The 16,561-nt window shown below is 47.1% G+C and overlaps 1 protein-coding gene across 1 annotated transcript in view; it reads right to left on the reverse strand.

Moving 5' to 3' along the window:
- Nucleotides 1-311: 311 nt before the first annotated feature.
- Nucleotides 312-16,561, reverse strand: part of RAB43 (RAB43, member RAS oncogene family) — a 33,025-nt gene continuing 16,775 nt past the window's right edge. The window contains exons 2-3 of the mRNA XM_063940587.1: nucleotides 14,767-14,950; nucleotides 312-1,310 (exon numbers count right to left, since the gene is read on the reverse strand). Of these exons, the coding sequence (XP_063796657.1) occupies nucleotides 1,057-1,310; nucleotides 14,767-14,950 (438 nt within the window). The 3' untranslated portion in view covers nucleotides 312-1,056. The remainder of the gene's footprint in view (nucleotides 1,311-14,766; nucleotides 14,951-16,561) is intronic.

Here is a 16,561-nt window from a genome sequence, read left to right on the forward strand (position 1 = left end):
CAATAAAAGACAAGCTGATGGAAATGTATTAAGGAATCCCCTGGCAATGTTCTGACTACACATTTGTAAATGGGGTTCTACATGAACGTGTGAGACATAAAGGTGAAGACCAGATCTGAATCCATGGGGCCTTTTTACTAAGCCTAAGAGACAGAAATACCAGTCAATGCGCTTCTAACTGCCATGTTAGAGACTGTGAAAGTTAGGAGCTAGTTGGTACTTTCTCTCTCTCCCAAGGCATAGGTAATAGACCCCCATATTTGTAACAAAATACATAAAAACAAAAATTATTAGTTGACTCAAATTACTCATACATTTAAAATGATTTATTTCAAATTCATTTGCTGGTGATAAATATATATCTATTTAAGAAGAAAAAAACATTTCCTAAGTAACATGTCCTGAAATGTTAATTGATATTTAACTTTTAAGAGATTGCACATTATTCCCAGTCTTGAAATGTTCCATACATCACCCCCAAAAGGTTTTAAAAATTCAGGAATGGGCAAGAAAAAAAACTCTTAAAAATTTTACAAACTTTAGAAAAAAGGTCTGCAATAACGCAGGTGGTCCTAAAAATTATTTCCGTGGCTGCCCACCACACACTAGAATGGTATCATACAAGAAAGTTATTAAAATCATGTGGAATTTTAAAGAATCAACTAGAGTTCTGAACTTTCAGAGCAAACCAGTTACTAAAGGCATTCGGTGTTCTACATCTACAGCGCATAGGGTTACCAGGCTCTGCCTAATTCACAGCTGTGGAAACCGGTTCCACAACATTTTCACTTGTTGGTCCCCTTCCTCTTCTTTTGTCTAGATAATGTACAGATTCAGGTAGCACTTTGAAAAACAAAAAAGAAAAAGTTGAGCAGAGTTGCTCAGCCAGTATTTCCATGCTGTGGCTGAACTACAACACTCAGCATGAAATCAAACATGCTGGGAGAGGTAGTTCAACAACTGGAGCGCAGATAACCTGATGACGCATTCTATAGCCATACTAATTTCAGGCAATTATAGAATTAGCTACCTATAATATGCTAATGAAAGCATTCATCAACAGGCACAGTTCCAGGAGTCTCCAGCCATGTCTTTGCTGTCAAGTTTTATGCTGTCTGTGGATTTGTCACTGAATACTGGACCACCGTGCCTCATCATCAGCTCAGTGGCCATCTTCACAAAAGCCTCTTCCACATTACTGGAATCTTTGGCGGATGTTTCAATGGCGCTGATGATGTCATAATGTTTTGCCAGGGCTTCAGCGTCTTCTAGCTGGACTTCGCGAAATTCGTGCATATCAGACTTGTTTCCTGTGGAATAAGAGGCTGCAGTTAGATGGTGCACCTTATACATACTGCCCTAGGGGAGTCTGTTTTTCATGTTTTGTTTTGCTATACCTCCATCCCACCCCCAAGCAAAATGAATGTAAGTTTTATAGAACTTCATTTACTAAATGTTTTGCATTCTCATCACAGTGCCTAAGGCAACTTCAGCTCTACACACATACCTGTTTACTAGCCATAAAAGGTATTTACCTGTAAGAGATTCTAAGTATTTGTATAGTGCAAATTCTGATTAGGTAGTGACTATAGGCAGTGTCTTGTAACATAGGCCCAGATTTATCATGCCTTGGAGAGTGATAAAATTACCAACAAATCAGCTCCTAACTGTCCTTTTTCAAACACACCATGTACCATGGCAGTTAGGAGCAGATTGGTTGGTACTTTATCACCATGCAATTTTACTCTCCAAGGCTTGATAAATATGGGCAATAGTTCTTCCTTTTTCTCTTACATCCTAGAGGATGCTGGGGTCCACATTAGTACCATGGGGTAAAGACAGGTCCACCAGGAGCCATTGGCACTTTCAGAGTTGGAGAGTGTGGGCTGGCTCCTCCCTCTATGCCCCTCCTACCAGACTCAGTTTAGAAAATGTGCCCGGAGGAGCCGATCACAGCTAGGGGAAATTTTCTACAGAGCTTTTCTAGTAAAGTTTGATTTTAGAGTTTTTTTGTTATTTTACAGGGAGGCTGCTGGCAACAGCCTCCCTGCAGCGTGGGACTAAGGGGGGGAGCAGTGTCCACCCTGCGGGGTCTGAGCCGCTGACTGGACACTGAACTCCAGAGGGGAGAGATCGTTCCCTGCCACAGGGGATCGCTCACCCCAGCAGCCTGCCGCCACCCCCTTACAGAGCTGAAGATCGTGGCAAGTGAGACACCGACCCCCCTAGCAAGCGGGGGGCCGGTGTGAAGATGGCGGCAGCGGGGAGGGAGTGCAGTATTAACTGCGCTCCTGGGAAGGCTCAGTGGTACATGGTGCGGCACTGTGAGGGGCGCCCTGGGCCAGCGCTTACCCCCTACACTGGTCCAGAAGCCTGTCGGGGTTCTTGGATCTCAGCCAGCACTAATTCCTCAGGCCAGTATAATCCATGAAGAGAGGGAAGACACCATTAAGGGGGAGGAGCTTCTCAGAGCGGACCCAGCAGCATTTCGGCGCCATTTTCCTGCCTGCACAGCGCTGAGGAGAATCAGGTCCCTCCACAGCAACTCCAGCTATCTGTAAGGAACCACGGGGTTGTAGAAGGGAGGGGAGGCTGTAATACGACTGTGTCTCCTATTAAGGTGCACAGTCAGCACTGATAAAGGGTCTCCCTTTGGTAAAAGCGCTGTGTCTCTTGCCATTCTTGGGGAGGGGGGGGGGCGGACTCTGTCTGCCCTCCCGTGTGTGTGTGTGGTGGTCTCCTTTAGCTATGTCCAGGGACACTGTCATATGCTGCAGAGGATGTGTCCTCCCAAGATGATCCCATTCCATGTAATCATGATAGCACTGGTTTAGCACAGATACCAGCAAGGGAGCCTGAGTGGCTTTCCTTTATCAAATCTTGGATTTCTCAGATTTCTGACAGGGTTGCAAGTAATGAATCTGCAACCCAGGTATTACAGAACTCTATGGCAGTACGTCCGGTTTCTGGTACCTCGGGACGCTCCGCTATATACCCCTATAAGTGTGCGCTTGTGCATGTCACACAAGACGACACGGACACCGATTCTGACACCACAGACTGTGATGGGGATGGGTTGCGGGGGTCCGCATCTCTGATGGAGGCTATCAGGGATGTGTTGAATATTAATGATACCACACCTGACAAGGTTGAGGAAGCCTTTTTCACTGAAAATAAAAAAGGCCTCGCTAACCTTCCCTGCGTCAAAGGAATTGAATGCTATATTTGAGAAAGCATGGGAAAACCCTGAGAAAAAAATTCCAGATCCCTAAAAGGGTACAGGTGGCATTTCCTTTCCCTGCGGAGGATAGGAAAAAATGGGAAATCCCGCCGATTTTGTCCAGACTCTCAAAAAAGGTAGTTTTGCCTGTTCCAGGATCTACCGCCTTAAAGGAGCCGGCTGATCGAAAAATTGATAACACACTTAAATCAATGTACACTGCTTCAGGGGCCATATTACGTCCCACTATTGCTAGTGCATGGATTGCAAAGGCTATAGTAAAGTGGTCGGCTAGCTTACTTGAGGATTTGGATACGATGGTGCATTATTTTTACGCAACATACATGATTCAGCAGGTTTTATGGTAGAATCCATGAAAGACCTGGGTTCCATGTCTGTTTCAGCTTGTCGGGGACTGTGGCTGTGCCAGTGGTCGTCCGACGCGGAATCCAGAAAAAGTGTGGGAGTCCCTACCCTATACAGGTCAGGCTCTCTTTGGGGAAGCTCTAGACGCGTGGATTTCCACGGCTACAGCGGGTAAGTCTCAGTTTCTTCCCTCCTCAGCACCTGCTCCGAAAAAAATCCTTCTCTTCATCTGCAACACAGTCCTTTCGGCCTAACAAGCCTAGAAAGGTCAGACCGTCCAATACCTTCTTTAGGGGAGATTGAGTTAAGTCCAAGAAACCTGCCGCTGCAGGTTCCCAGGAACAAAAGCCTGCTTCAGGTTCACCAAAGTCCTCCGCATGATGGTGGGGCGGTGGGAGCGAGACTCAGACATTTCAGTCACGTCTGGGTATCGTCCGGCCTGGATCCCTGGGTGATAGATATTGTATCCCAGGGATACAGGCTGGAATTTCAAAGTCTCCCTCCTCATCGTTTTTTCAAATCAGGCTTACCAGCTCTGTTGATAGACAGCACTGTACTACAAGAAGCTGTCCAAAAGCTGGTGGAGGCACAGGTCATTGTGCCAGTTCCTCCTCCTGCGAAGGCCACAGGTTACTATTCAAACCTTTTTCGTGGTACCGAAACCGGATGGTTCGGTCAGGCTCATTCTGAACCTAAAATCATTGAATCAAGTTCAAGATGGAGTCTCTCCGGGCAGTGATATCACGTCTGGAAGATGGGGAATTCCTGGTATCCCTGGATATCAAGGATGCGTACCCCCACATTCCGATATGGCTGCCGCATCAGGCTTATCTCCGTTTCGCATTGCTGGACTGTCATTTCCAGTTCCAGGCCCTGCCATTCGGCCTCTCCACAGCACCATGATGGCAGAGATTATGGTTCTCCTCCGCAAACAAGGGGTGAACATAATTCCATATCTGGACGATCTGCTGATAAAGGCATCGTCCAAGCAGAAGCTGCTGCAGTCCATTCTCACAACACGCCTCCTCAAGAGTCATGGTTGTATTCTGAACCTTCCAAAGTCACATTTGGAACCAACCCAGAGGTTGTCCTTTCTGGGAATGATCCTGGACACTGATTTGCAGAAGGTGTTTCTTCCGCAGGAAAAGGCATTGGTGATACAAACTATGGTCCGGGATGTCCTGAAGCTAGCCCGGGTGTCGGTTCATCAATGCATTCGGCTGTTGGGAAAGATGGTGGCCTCTTAAGAGGCTCACCAGTACGGGAGGTTCCACGCTCGGACCTTCCAACTGGATCTTCTGGACAAGTGGTCGGGATCTCATCTCCACATGCACCAGAGAATTTGTCTGTCGCCAAAGATTAGGATTTCGCTCCTCTGATGGTTACAGTTACCTCACCTTCTGGAGGGCCGCAGGTTCGGGATTCAGGAATGGGTCCTTCTAACCACAGATGCGAGCCTTCGGGGCTGGGGAGCAGTCACTCAAGGAGTAATTTTCCAAGGACGGTGGTCAAGCCTGCCTGCCCATCAACATCCTGGAACTAAGAGCCGTCTACAAAGATCTTCTTCAGGCGGCCCCTCTTCTAAGAAATCGGGCCATTCAAGTGCAGTCGGACAACATGACAATAGTGGCTTACATAAACAGGCAGGGCAGAACGAAGAGCAGAGTGGCAATGTCAGAGGTGACAAGAATACTCCTCTGGCCAGAAAAACACGCGTTGGCGCTGTCAGCCATCTTCATTCCGGGAGTAGACAACTGGGAAACAGACTTCCTCAACAGACACGATCTCCATCATGGGAGTGGGGTCTCCATCGGGAGGTGTTCAAGGAAATAACAAACTTTTGGGGGTTACCCCAAATAGACATGATAGCCTCTTGTCTCAACAAGAAGCTTCGACGATATTGTTCCAGGTCGAGGGACCCACAAGCAGTGGCAGCCCTGGTGTCTCCGTGGGTGTTCCAGTCGGTGTACGCGTTTCCACCACTCCCACTCATTCCAAGAGTTCTAAAGCTTGTAAAGGAGAACAAGAGTTCAAGTGATCCTCATTGCTCCAGACTGGCCAAGGCGGGCTTGGTACGCGGACCTTCTGAATCTCTTGCAGGAAGAGCCGAGGCCTCTTCCTCTTCGGGAGGACCTGCTGCAGCAGGGGCCGTTCGCCTATCAAGACTTACCGCGGCTATGTTAGACGGCATGGAGGTGTAACACCTGATACTAGCTCGGAAGGGCATTCCGAAGAAGGTAATTTCTACCCTGATACAGGCTAGGAAAGGGGTAACGTCTAAACATTACCATCGTATTTGGAAGGAATATGTCTCTTGGTGTGAGTCCAAGAAGTTTCCTGCGGTGGAGTTTCAACTGGGACATTTTCTCCTCTTCCTGCAAGCAGGTGTGGATATGGGCCTGAGGTTGGGATCTGTGAAGGTCCAGATTTCGACCCTGTCCATTTTCTTCTAGAAACAATTGGCTGCCCTCCCTGAGGTTCAGACCTTTTTGAAGGGAGTTCTGCACATCCAACCTCCCTTTGTACCGCCTACGGCGCCTTGGGACCTAACGTGGTGTTGCAGTTTCTCCAGTCGGACTGTTTTGAGCCTCTACAGGAGGTTGAGGTCAAATTTCTTACATGGAAGGTTGTCACGTTGTTGGCCTTAGCTTCTGCTAGACGTGTGTCAGAATTGGGGGCTTTGTCCTGTAAAAGCCCTTACTTGATATTCCACGAAGATAGAGCTGAGCTCCGGACACAGTTTTTTCCAACGGTTGTGTCGGCATTTCATATCAACCAACCTAATGTGGTGCCTGTGGCTACTGACTCCTCAATTTCGTCAAAATCCTTGGATGTGGTGAGGGCTTTGAGAATCTATGTGAAGAGGACTGCTCGTCACAGGAAATCGGACTCTGTTTGTCCTGTATGATCCCAAGAAAATTGGGTGTCCTGCTTCAAAGCAGACTCTCTCTGGATTAGGTTCACTATCCAGCATGCTTATTCTACGGCAGGATTGCCGTGTCCAAAATCTGTTAAGGCCCACTCTACTCGTAAGGTGGGTTCTTCCTGGGCGGCTGCCCAGGGTGTCTTGGTGTTACAACTAGGCCGAGCGGCAACTTGGTCTGGGTCGAACATGTTTGCTAAGTTCTTCAAGTTCGATACTTTGGCCTCTGATGATCTGAAGTCCAGTCAATCACTTCTGCAGGAGCCTCCGCGCTCTCCCTCCCGTTCTGGGAGATTTTGTACATCACCATGGTACTAATGTGGACCCCAGCATCCTTTAGGACGTAAAAGAAAATAGGATTTTGGTTACCTACCGGTAAATCCTTTTCTCGTAGTCCGTAGAGGATGCTGGGCGCCCACCCAGCGCTTCGTTTTCCTGCAACCGTTATCTGGTTCAGTACAACTTTGTTTAGTTATGTACTGCATTGTTACATGGTAAGTAATGTTTCAGCAGTTGCTGAGTTTTTCAAGCTAGTTAGCTTGATATGCCATGTATGTGTGAGCTGGTGTGAATCTCACCACTATCTGTGTTAAATCCTTCTCTCAAAGATGTCCGTCTCCTCAGGCACAGTCTCTAGACCGAGTCTGGTAAGAAGGTCATAGAGGGAGGAGCCAGCCCACACTCTCAAACTCTTAAAGTGCCAATGGCTCCTGGTGGACCCATCTATATGCCATGGTACGAATCCAGCATCCTCTATGGACTACGAGAAAAGGATCTACCGGTAGGTAACCAAAATCCTATTTTTTTTTTTTTTTTATAGAAACCGTTTCACCATATCAGACTACTAACAATAACTAGAGAATTTATTCCCTCAGCCATGCCATGCCAATATAGCCCTTGCTTCCATTCTTTGGTTAGGCTGAGCATAGTTATACAATTATCTGAAAATCCACCTGATATATCTGCAGATTGCCCAGATAATTGTGCTGTGTATTTCCACTACCGATCTCAAAATAGCTATCGGTCAGACTTGCCGAATCATCCAGATGTCGCCAAAGTGATAATTTTGGAGTTGCAAGCGACTGCGTTCTTTCACATGAGAGGAACCCAGAAATCGTAGCCATATACATTAAGATACCACAAAGTATAGCCGTGATATATGCTGGGTTGCAGGTAGTCTGATAAAACGTTTGTAGGTCTGGCAGGCTATATGGGGGGAAGGGGGGGTGATTCATAAGTGGACACATTTGCATGCAGCTGCTGTGCAAAAATAAGCTAATGCCTGTAGGATGCGTCTGAAGGTGAAAGACCACTCCTGCCAGCATCTCAGATTTAATTGCTGCGTCTGAAGATATAGCCTTGTATCACCATCGCAATCATCAGCTGTGATGGCAGCAGCATTGGCCATCTGAGTAAGCTTACGCAGAATGGCCACCTCCTGGCTGTTAGCAAGGCCAGAAAGTCTACCTTGGAAGACACAGGCGCTGGGCTTGACATTCAGAAAATGGGGCTGATATGCCCGTTTTCTGGGAATGCAGGCAGTGCAGTGTTCCAAATGACGACGACATGTCAGCCATGCTGTGGATTGGAGGCACTGCATGCAATCTTGCAGATCTCGTTCTGCACATGAAAATATCAGATCCTGCATCTGTGCAGTCCAACAAACATTGGAGATGTACATAAACCAACCATTGGGTTTATCTGTTCAAAAGTATATCACACACTTCCTTCTATCATTTATTAATGTTAAAGATAGGAAAGAGCATAAGGATCTCACTGGATGACTGCTTAGCCATATGCCTGTCCCAGGCTAGCCGGGTGTCAGATAGTTATTACAATCAGGTGACAAAAATTTGTATTTTGCTGTATAGACCAAGACAATTTGTCTATTCTCAAGGTAAAGAAAAAGAAGCTTGTATACATCATTGTACAACTTACTGCTATTAGAGCCTGATGCAGACTAGAACACAAGTTTGAAGTAATTGGCATTGCATGCACTGAACTAGTTGGATATATTTGCATGTATGCATATAATTGTATCTGTACGCTAGGTTTCACAGCCATCACCATTATCAGTGCACATTTACACCAGATTTATCCCTGGTGCAAAAGATCAGCCTCAACACATGCAGAATTATGCATAGGCACAACTATTTAGGGCACAGTTGTAGTCAACGTGCTGACTTTATGAGAATGTCCTGTTACTGCATTGTTTCACTCCTTGAGCCACAAACAACTGAAATGAGTACAATTGTGGTTTGTTTGTATTTGTGTACTAAGAACACACAAACTATATGTTGCCCAAAACGGACCCTGAAACAGCCCCATAATATGGATTTATTTTTCTCTGACGTCCTAAGTGGATGCTGGGACTCCGTAAGGACCATGGGGAATAGCGGCTCCGCAGGAGACTGGGCACAACTATAAAGAAAGCTTTAGGTCTAACTGGTGTGCACTGGCTCCTCCCACTATGACCCTCCTCCAGACTTCAGTTAGAATCTTGTGCCCGGCTGAGCTGGATGCACACTAGGGGCTCTCCTGAGCTCCTAGAAAGAAAGTATATTTAGGTTTTTTATTTTACAGTGAGATCTGCTGGCAACAGACTCACTGCAGCGAGGGACTAAGGGGAGAAGAAGCGAACCTACCTAACAGGTGGTAGTTTGGGCTTCTTAGGCTACTGGACACCATTAGCTCCAGAGGGATCGACCGCAGGACCCGACCTTGGTGTTCGTTCCCGGAGCCGCGCCGCCGTCCCCCTTACAAAGCCAGAAGCAACGAAGAGGTCCGGAAAATCGGCGGCAGAAGACTTCGGTCTTCACCAAGGTAGCGCACAGCACTGCAGCTGTGCGCCATTGCTACTCATGTACACCTCACACTCCAGTCACTGATGGGTGCAGGGCGCTGGGGGGGGGGGGCGCCCTGAGGGCAATATATGACACCTTGGCTGGCAAATATACATCATATATAGTCCTAGAGGCTATATAGATGTAAAATTACCCCTGCCAGTATTCCAGAAAAAGCGGGAGAAAGTCCGCCGAAAAAGGGGCGGGGCCATCTCCCTCAGCACACTGGCGCCATTTTTCCCTCACAGCTCCGCTGAAAGGAAGCTCCCTGGCTCTCCCCTGCAGTCTGAACACTACAGAAGGGTAAAAAAGAGAGGGGGGCACTAAATTTAGGCGCAGTATAGAGATATATATATATATATATATATATATATATATATGATATATAAAAAAAGCAGCTATAAGGGAAAACACTCATTTATAGTGGGATCCCTGTGTTATATAGCGCTCTGGTGTGTGCTGGCATACTCTCTCTCTGTCTCCCCAAAGGGCTTTGTGGGGTCCTGTCCTCTGTCAGAGCATTCCCTGTGTGTTTGCGGTGTGTCGGTACGGCTGTGTCGACATGTTTGATGAGGAGGCTTATGTGGAGGCGGAGCAAATGCCTGTAAACGTGATGTCACCCCCTGCGGGGTCGACACCTGAGTGGATGGTGCTGTGGAAGGAATTACGCGACAGTGTCGACTCCTTGCATAAAAGGTTTGACGACATACCTAATGTGGGACAGCCGGCTTCTCAGCCTGTGCCTGCCCAGGCGTCTCAAAAGTAATCAGGGGCTCTAAAACGCCCGCTATCTCAGATGACAGACACAGATGTCGACACGGATACTGACTCCAGTGTCGACGACGATGAGACTAATGTAACTTCCAGTAGGGCCACACGTTACATGATTGAGGCAATGAAAAATGTGTTGCACATTTCTGATAATACCCTTTTTTGTGGTACCGGGGGTAACATGTTTGGAGAGAAAAAACTACCAGTAGCTTTTCCTCCATCTGAAGAGTTAAATGAAGTGTGTGAAGGTGCGTGGGCTTCCCCTGATAAAAAGCTGGTAATTTCTAAGAGGTTACTAATGGCGTACCCTTTCCCGCCAGAGGATAGGTCACGCTGGGAAACATCCCCTAAGGTGGATAAAGCGCTCACACGCTTGTCAAAGAAGGTGGCACTACAGTCTCCGGATACGGCCGCCCTGAAGGAATCTGCTGATAGAAAGCAGGAGGCTATCCTGAAATCTATATATACACACACAGGTGTTATACTGAGACCGGCTATTGCTTCAGCCTGGATGTGCAGTGCTGCTGCTGCGTGGTCAGATTCCCTGTCAGAAAATATAGATACCCTAGACAGGGACACTATATTGCTAAACGTAGAGCATATAAAAGACGCACTTTTATACATGAGGGATGCACAGAGGGATATTTGCCGGCTGGCATCCAAAATTAGTGCAATGTCCATTTCTGCCAGGAGAGGGTTATGGACTCGGCCGTGGACAGGAGATGCAGATTCCAAACGACATATGGAAGTTCTGCCTTATAAGGGGGAGGAGTTGTTCGGGGATGGTCTCTCGGACCTCGTTTCCACAGCGACAGCTGGGAAGTCTACATTTTTACCCCATGTTCCCTCACAATCAAAGAAAGCACCGTATTATCAGGTACAGTCCTTTCGGCCCAATAGGGGCAAGCGGGTTAAAGGCGCGTCCTTTCTGCCCAGAGGCAGAGGTAGGGGAAAGAAGCTGCAGCATACAGCCAGTTCCCAGGAGCAAAAGTCCTCCCCCCGCTTCCTCTAAGTCCACAGCATGACGCTGGGGCTTCACAGGCGGAGCCAGGTACGGTGGGGGCCCGTCTCAAATATTTCAGCAATCAGTGGGCTCGCTCACGGGTGGATCCCTGGATCCTTCAAGTAGTATCTCAGGGGTACAAGCTGGAATTCGAGACGTCTCCCCCCCGCCGTTTCCTCAAATCTGCCTTGCCAACCACTCCCTCAGGCAGGGAGGCAGTGTTACAGGCAATTCACAAGCTGTATTCACAACAAGTGATAGTAAAGGTGCCCCTACTTCAACAAGGAAGGGGTTACTATTCCACAATGTTTGTGGTACCGAAACCGGACCGTTCGGTGAGACCCATTTTAAATTTGAAATCCTTGAACACATATATAAAAAAATTCAAGTTCAAGATGGAATCGTTCAGGGCGGTTATTGCAAGCCTGGACGAGGGGGATTACATGGTATCACTGGACATCAAGGATGCTTACCTGCATGTCCCCATTTACCATCCTCACCAGGAGTACCTCAGATTTGTGGTACAGGATTGTCATTACCAATTCCAGACGTTGCCGTTCGGTCTATCCACGGCTCCGAGGGTCTTTACCAAGGTAATGGCCGAAATGATGATACTCCTTCGAAAGAAGGGAGTTTTAATTATCCCGTACTTGGACGATCTCCTGATAAAGGCGAGGTCCAGAGAACAGTTGTTGGTCGGGGTAGCACTATCTCGGGAAGTGCTACAACAGCACGGCTGGATTCTAAACATTCCAAAGTCACAGCTGGTCCCTATGACACGTCTACTGTTCCTGGGGATGGTTCTGGACACAGAACAGAGAAAAGTGTTTCTCCCGGAGGAGAAGGCCAAGGAGCTGTCATCTCTAGTCAGAGGCCTCCTAAAACCAAAACAGGTGTCGGTGCATCACTGCACGCGGATCCTGGGAAAAATGGTAGCTTCCTACGAAGTGATTCCATTCGGCAGGTTTCATGCAAGAACCTTTCAGTGGGACCTGCTGGACAAGTGGTCCGGATCGCATCTTCAGATGCATCGGCTAATAACCCTGTCTCCAAGGACAAGGGTGTCTCTGCTGTGGTGGCTGCAGAGTGCTCATCTTCAAGAGGGCCGCAGATTCGGCATACAGGAATGGGTCCTGGGAAGGGAAGAAACTTCCAAGGACTATGGTCAAGTCAGGAGACTTCCCTGCACATAAATATTCTGGAACTAAGGGCCATTTACAATGCCCTAAGTCAGGCAAAACCCCTGCTTCAAAACCAGCCGGTACTGATCCAGTCAGACAACATCACGGCGGTCGCCCATGTAAACCGACAGGGCGGCACGAGAAGCAGGACGGCGATGGCAGAAGCCACAAGGATTCTCCGATGGGCGGAAATTCACGTGTTAGCACTGTCAGCAGTGTTCATTCCGGGAGTGGACAACTGGGAAGCAGACTTCCTCAGCAGGCACAACCTCCACCCGGGAGAGTGGGGACTTCATCCAGAAGTCTTCCAAATGATTGTAAACCGTTGGGAAAGGCCACAGGTGGACATGATGGCGTCCCGCCTAAACAAAAAGCTAGAAAAGTATTGCGCCAGGTCAAGAGACCCGCAGGCGATAGCTGTGGACGCTCTAGTGACACCGTGGGTGTACCGGTCGGTTTATGTGTTCCCTCCTCTTCCTCTCATACCAAAGGTACTGAGGATAATAAGGAGAAGAGGAGTAAGAACTATACTCATTGTTCCGGATTGGCCAAGAAGAGCTTGGTACCCGGAACTTCAAGAAATGATCTCAGAGGACCCATGGCCTCTGCCGCTCAGACCGGACCTGCTGCAGCAGGGGCCCTGTCTGTTTCAAGATTTACCGCGGCTGCGTTTGACGGCATGTCGGTTGAACACCGGATCCTGAAGGAAAAGGGCATTCCGGAGGAAGTCATTCCTACGCTGATTAAAGCTAGGAAAGAAGTAACCGCAAACCATTATCACTGCATATGGCGAAAATATGTTGCGTGGTGTGAGGCCAGGAAGGCCCCAACGGAAGAATTTCAGCTGGGCCGTTTCCTGCACTTTCTACAGTCAGGGGTGACTATGGGCCTAAAATTGGGTTCCATTAAGGTCCAGATTTCAGCTCTATCGATTTTTTTCCAGAGAGAACTGGCTTCACTACCTGAAGTTCAAACTTTTGTTAAGGGAGTGCTGCATATTCAGCCCCCTTTTGTGCCTCCAGTGGCACCTTGAGATCTCAACGTGGTGTTGGATTTCCTAAAGTCACATTGGTTTGAGCCACTTAAGACCGTGGATTTTAAATATCTCACGTGGAAAGTGGTCATGGTGTTGGCCTTGGCTTCGGCCAGGCGTGTATCAGAATTGGCGGCTTTGTCATGTAAAAGCCCTTATCTGATTTTCCATATGGATAGGGCAGAATTGAGGACTCGTCCCCAGTTTCTCCCTAAAGTGGTATCAGCGTTTCATCTGAACCAACCTATCGTGGTGCCTGCGGCTACAAAAGACTTGGAGGCTTCCAAGTTGTTGGACGTAGTCAGGGCCCTGAAAATATGTTTCCAGGACAGCTGGAGTCAGAAAGACTGACTCGCTATTTATCCTGTATGCGCCCAACAAGTTGGGTGCACCTGCTTCTAAGCAGACTATTGCTCGCTGGATCTGTAGTACGATTCAGCTTGCACATTCTGCGGCTGGACTGCCGCATCCTAAATCAGTGAAAGCCCATTCCACGAGGAAGGTGGGCTCTTCTTGGGCGGCTGCCCGAGGGGTCTCGGCTCTACAACTTTGCCGAGCAGCTACTTGGTCGGGGTCAAACACATTTGCAAAATTCTACAAGTTTAACACCCTGGCTGAGGAGGACCTAGAGTTTGCCCATTCGGTGCTGCAGAGTCATCCGCACTCTCCCGCCCGTTTGGGAGCTTTGGTATAATCCCCATGGTCCTTACGGAGTCCCAGCATCCACTTAGGACGTCAGAGAAAATAAGAATTTACTCACCGGTAATTCTATTTCTCGTAGTCCGTAGTGGATGCTGGGCGCCCATCCCAAGTGCGGATTGTCTGCAATACTTGTATATAGTTATTGCTTAACTAAAGGGTTATTGTTGAGCCATCTGTTGAGAGGCTCAGTTGTTATCATACTGTTAACTGGGTATTGTATCACGAGTTATACGGTGTGATTGGTGTGGCTGGTATGAGTCTTACCCGGGATTCAAATTCCTTCCTTATTGTGTCAGCTCTTCCGGGCACAGTATCCTAACTGAAGTCTGGAGGAGGGTCATAGTGGGAGGAGCCAGTGCACACCAGTTAGACCTAAAGCTTTCTTTATAGTTGTGCCCAGTCTCCTGCGGAGCCGCTATTCCCCATGGTCCTTACGAAGTCCCAGCATCCACTACGGACTACGAGAAATAGAATTACCGGTGAGTAAATTCTTATTTTTTGCATCCTTCTGTACTTTTCAGACATTAATGTTAGGCAGGTTTTAATTGCACTAGAAATGTAATTCTAGCCAGTGGAGTGAAAAGCAGAGCTGTTGTATCCAGTGGAAACAAAGAAATAAACGACAGACAGATGTCACAAAATCAGGGTAAAAAGCATATCAGTGCAGTAACTAAGGATCAGGTCACTACAAACACCTAGTAAAAGAAGGTAATGTTAAACACACCAATCAGCAGCTGCACAATGTTGGAACCAGCGTACTTCTTGACATCCTCTATCCAGCGAGGAATGGACTCAAATGATTTCTTCTTGGTAATGTCGTAGGCGATGATGGCACCATTGGCGCTTCTGTAGTAACTCTGTGTTATGGTCCGAAAACGTTCCTGTCCAGCAGTGTCCCAGATCTGCAACTGGGGTACAGAAAAATAGACCAACATCTGTAATGTGCAACCACCAACACGTTCCCTGTCTGCAATATATACGTGTACAGTATGTGTCTCAGAGTGCATGTAGGCTGCAGGACAATAAGGAGAATTACATCAAGGGTATAGGCCCCATTAGGACAAATACACAATTTCAGTTCATTTTTCTGGGTACTGAAAACATAAAAGTAGATTTCACAATCACCAGACTTTGCCCACCATACACAGGTATGAGCTTTCTGCTTGTTATGTGTACAGTCCTTTGCCAGGATATGTCAACAGTGTTCCTTCAAGTCACAACACATTGTATGGAAAAACTCCTGAGAAAAAAAAAGTTACATCAAATAAAGGGGGTATGGGACTCAGGGTCGACAGTGTCTAGGTTGACACACATTAGGGCGACACCTATTTGTCAACAGTGACTAGGTCGACACAGGAAATGTGTCAACATGGCCATTAGGTCGACATGAACAAGGTCACATGTAAAAAGGTCACATGTAAAAAGGTCGACATGAGTATGCTTTGTGTGTCGTTTTCGTCGTAAAAGGACAGGGAACCCCAATTGGTGCACCGTGTCCCCTCGCATGGCTTGCTTCACTCGCCATGCTTCGGGCAAGGTTACCATTCCCAATTGTAGTCCACGTGGATCGTTAAGTATGAAAAAGTTCAGACAATGGAAAAAAAAAAAAAGTGAAAACTCACGTCTACCTTTTTCCATGTCGACCTACTCCATGTCAACCAATAGGTGTCAACCTAGACAGTGTCAACACACAGTCCAGATACCAAATAAAAGGTATAGCAACATGTTTTCATAAATCACAGTATAAAACAGCATTACCCGGCATGCAGGACTAAAACATCTGGGGTTTACATAGCATTTGCTTATGAAAACATCAAGTCTCAGGGCAGGTGGAGATTATTATAATCACAATAGCTGTGGTATATTGATTTACCTTCCAGGAAATGTTGGCCCACTACACAGCCTGCCATCCGTGCAGCTGTGTTACCTGACACCTCAATTGATCAGAAATGATCCAAGCTTAAGTGTAACCAGAACATGATTATAAGAAATTGTACAACACTTTAAAGAGCCAAAAATCCAAGTTCACTTCTAAACAAAAAAAAAAAAAAGAAAGAAAGCTAAACTGAACTGATACAGGAACATTACCAGACACGCATCTCTGGGGAAAATGTAATGTACTCCTGAACAAATGCAGTTCCAGTGTTTAACAGGTGTGGATCATTAGGTCAACAGTCGCTAGGTCAATCCCATATGGGCAAAATGCACTTGTTAGTGAAAGGTAGACACCTGAAAAGGTCGGTAAAAAATAAAATCAAACACAGTGAAAAGATAGTCACGGAAATGGTCATTACATGTTTTTTTTTTTGCATTTTTGGGTGTCATTTTGTATGTTGAACCACATGGTATGCAAAGTAGTGTACTGTTCGGCTTATCATGCTTTAGGCAGGTTACCACTCCCAATCGTAGTTCACGTGGATGGTAAAGTATGAAAAAGCATTAAAAAGTACAAAATGATGGTTGTCGCCCATATGGGGTGGACCTACTACCTACCCATCCTCTGTATACCATGTTAAAGA

Source organism: Pseudophryne corroboree, chromosome 9, assembly GCF_028390025.1.
Source record: "Pseudophryne corroboree isolate aPseCor3 chromosome 9, aPseCor3.hap2, whole genome shotgun sequence".
NCBI classification, from domain to species: domain Eukaryota; kingdom Metazoa; phylum Chordata; class Amphibia; order Anura; family Myobatrachidae; genus Pseudophryne; species Pseudophryne corroboree.